A 3,312-nucleotide genomic window follows, 5' to 3' on the forward strand; every position below is an offset into this window, starting at 1 on the left:
AACAAGAGGAAGGAGAGGAGGTGGTTGGGGGGGGGGGGGGGGGAACATGCGGATTGAGGGGGAGATAAAATAATAAAGAATAAATAAATAAATAAATTAGAAAAAAAAAATTAAAAAAAATAAAAAATAAAAAATAAAAAATAAAAAATAAAATAAAAAACAAAAATAAAAAACAAACAAACAAATGATAAATAACAATGAAAGTGCTCACAAGATGAGAATAATAATAACAATAATTGAAAATAAAAACAAAAATAGAAATAAAAAAATGAACATAAAACCAAAATAGACCAAATAATAAATAACTATAAGAATGAACTAAGAATGAGAAACAAAATATATTATATTAAAATTTAAAAAATAAAATAAAAAAAAAGGAAAAAATGAACCTCGGGGACCACCATAAAGTAAGAGGAAACAAAGGAACCAAAGATGGGAGCGTCCTAAAGATACCGACAACACAAAGAAAGGAAGGAGAAAAGAAGAAAAGGAAGAGAGCAATCACCAACCTCAAACAGGCCACCAACTAGGGAGAAACTAGGAGCAAGGAGGTGAGGGGAGACCAACGGGCTCAGAACACCAAAGGATCAAGTTCATTGGTCTTTAGTCAGCATAGGAATCCACGAAGGGTTTAAGGTCCACCCATCATCTCTGTTGAGGTTGACAGGGTGACTGTTGATAATTATAGCTTCTTTGAGCTTCCTTTTAAAATAGTTGTCCTCCTTGGATACGATTTGGGCATCTTCTAAACAAATGTGGTGCTTAGTGGCTGACGAGTGTTCCACTAAAGTAGACTGATGAACCCTGTCGTGTTTAATGTCGGCACTATGCTCCTTGATTCTAGTGCTGAAAGAGCGACCAGTTTCACCAATATACGGAATCCTGCAAGAGCAAGAAACTTTGTAGACTCCTGATGCTGAAAAAACATCTCTGGTATCTTTGAGAGCGGGGGTACGATTCTTGAGCCTAAACCAAGGTTTGAAGGCCACGCGTAGGCCTTTTCTGCTCAAAATCTTGGCAAGCTTCTGGGAGACCCCATCTATAAAGGGAAGCGACACAAAAGCGAGAGGCGGAGAGGGGTTGGGTCGGGGAGCAGAGAGGGAAAAAAAGAAAGAGCGAGCACGGACAAAGGCCCTAGAGATTTGTTTGTGGGAGTACCCATTTAATCTAAAGACTTGGCGGAGGTGGGTCAACTCCGAATTTAAGTGGTCATCATCACAAATCCTGAGGGCTCTTAAGGCTAAGGTCTTAAGCATGCCAACTTTTTGGCTCGGATGGTGGTGAGAAGAAGCATGAAGGTACAGATCAGTGTGTGTGGCCTTCCGAAACACTCGACATCCCAGAGAGCCATTTGGTTTCTTAATGAGTAAAATATCAAGGAAGGGCAATTGATTGTTGGTATCAAGCTCTTTGGTAAAAGCAATGCTAGGAGAGATGTTGTTAAGATGAATGTGAAACTCTTCTAGTTTATCAATACCATGGGGCCAGCAAACATTGGTATCATCAACGTACCACTTCCACCATTTAGGCTTGAGGGGGAAAGAGTGGAGGGCCAGCTCTTCAAAGTACTCCATATAAAGGTTAGCAATAACCGGGGAGAGTGGGGAGCCCATTGCGACCCCATCTACTTGTTCAAAGATAGTCCCTTGGAAGGAGAAGAAGGTGGACCTTAAACAAAGATCAACCAGATTAGCGATCTCAACATTAGTTTTCCTTTCCACAATACCAACGACGTCAGGAATAGGAACCTTCGTGAAGAGGGAGACCACATCAAAGCTAACCAAGATGTCATTCTCATCTAGTTTGGACTCTTTGATGAAGCTAACAAAGTGGGAGGAATCCTTGATGAAGGAGTTTGAATGGCCAAGAAGCGGAGAGATAAGCTTGGTAAGATGGGCGACAAGATGGAAAGTGGGAGAACCTCTGGTGTCCATGATGTGTCTAAGGGGAATGCCAGTTTTGTGAATCTTGGGGACACCATAGATGCGAGGGGTTAACTCTTTGGACGGTAAAAGCCTCTTCTTAGTGACATCATCAAAAGAAGAGGAGGAAATGGCCTTCCTGACATTCTTGGAAATCTTAGAGCACGGGTTGAAAGAGAGGGGTTTGTAGCTGCAAGAATCAGAGAGAAGGTCTGTCATTTTAGCAAGGTAGTCATGCCTGTTCATAATGACAGTAGCATTGCCTTTGTCCACTTTGACAAGTATAACATCGTTGTTTTTCAAAAAATTGTTGAAGGCCGTGGATTCTCTCTTAGAGGTGTTACGCTTAGGAGGTTTAGCATGTCTAAGTGTAACCGCACAGTCCTGTCGAATTTCATCAGCAACATCATGGGGGAGCGAACGGATGGCACTCTCAATATCCACTAAGAAATCCACATTCATCTATAATTCAATACACAAATAATCATATTAATAGTTCAATAATAATAACTTGTTAATATTTAATAACAAGCTATATTGAAAATCTTAATAATAATTCTGTATGACCGCATTCGTCATCTTTCAAAGAATACCAACATTCTCTTGACTAATTCGTATTATCATTAATCATTTCAAATAAAACTCTATTGCACAATTTTAATTGTTAATATCATAGTTATAATATCAACTCAATGAATATCAATTGATTACAAATCGACTATACTTCAAATCCAAAAAACTATTGTCTTTACAAAACTTCAATCATTAAATAATCTCTTCTAGATTAATTCTAATTGAATTAGCCATTTTTATTAATAGTTTGTAGACTCAACAAACATTAATAAATGATAAACTATAAATAATCGATCTAGATAAAAACTTAACATAAGCTTCATTAGCCAATTCTTAATGAGTTATTTATTAATACATAACGTATTAATAATAACATAGCAATGATATAATATAACAATGACTCTTTATCTTTGTAATACTTAATTAAATCTCATTTAATTCGCCATTTGCGATTTCAAACAACTTAAATAAGACTAGATTAAATATTATCCAAATTGGAATCTCTTAATTGAATTATTAATCATAATTATAATTAGAGGATGACTAACCATCTTCCCAACAGAACTACCCTCACTGTTTATTAGCTCAACCTTCCCAATGTTTACCAAGAAATAATGGTTAGTTAAGTTGAAGGCTTTAATTTAACCATCACATCAATGAATCCACATTTCTCATTTTATCGAAATCAACATCCCCTCAAACTCTATAGCTTAAACTTAATTATTAAATTAACCTAATAATTCTCGTTACAATAATATTTCCACATTAATACATACAAACTAATATCTCTTTTTAATTAAACTATTATTAAATTTGT

General features: G+C 36.3%; 1 protein-coding gene across 1 annotated transcript; it reads right to left on the reverse strand.

Moving 5' to 3' along the window:
- Positions 1–593: 593 nt before the first annotated feature.
- Positions 594–2,384, reverse strand: LOC149538486 (uncharacterized). Its single transcript, XM_089802472.1, has one exon. It carries the CDS (start codon positions 2,382–2,384, stop codon positions 594–596), a length of 1,791 nt encoding a protein of 596 aa, XP_089658598.1.
- Between the last annotated feature and the right edge of the window lie 928 nt (positions 2,385–3,312).

This window comes from Cupressus sempervirens, chromosome 9, assembly GCF_028749045.1.
Source record: "Cupressus sempervirens isolate cs-2001-9-10 chromosome 9, ASM2874904v1, whole genome shotgun sequence".
NCBI classification, from domain to species: Eukaryota; Viridiplantae; Streptophyta; class Pinopsida; order Cupressales; family Cupressaceae; genus Cupressus; species Cupressus sempervirens.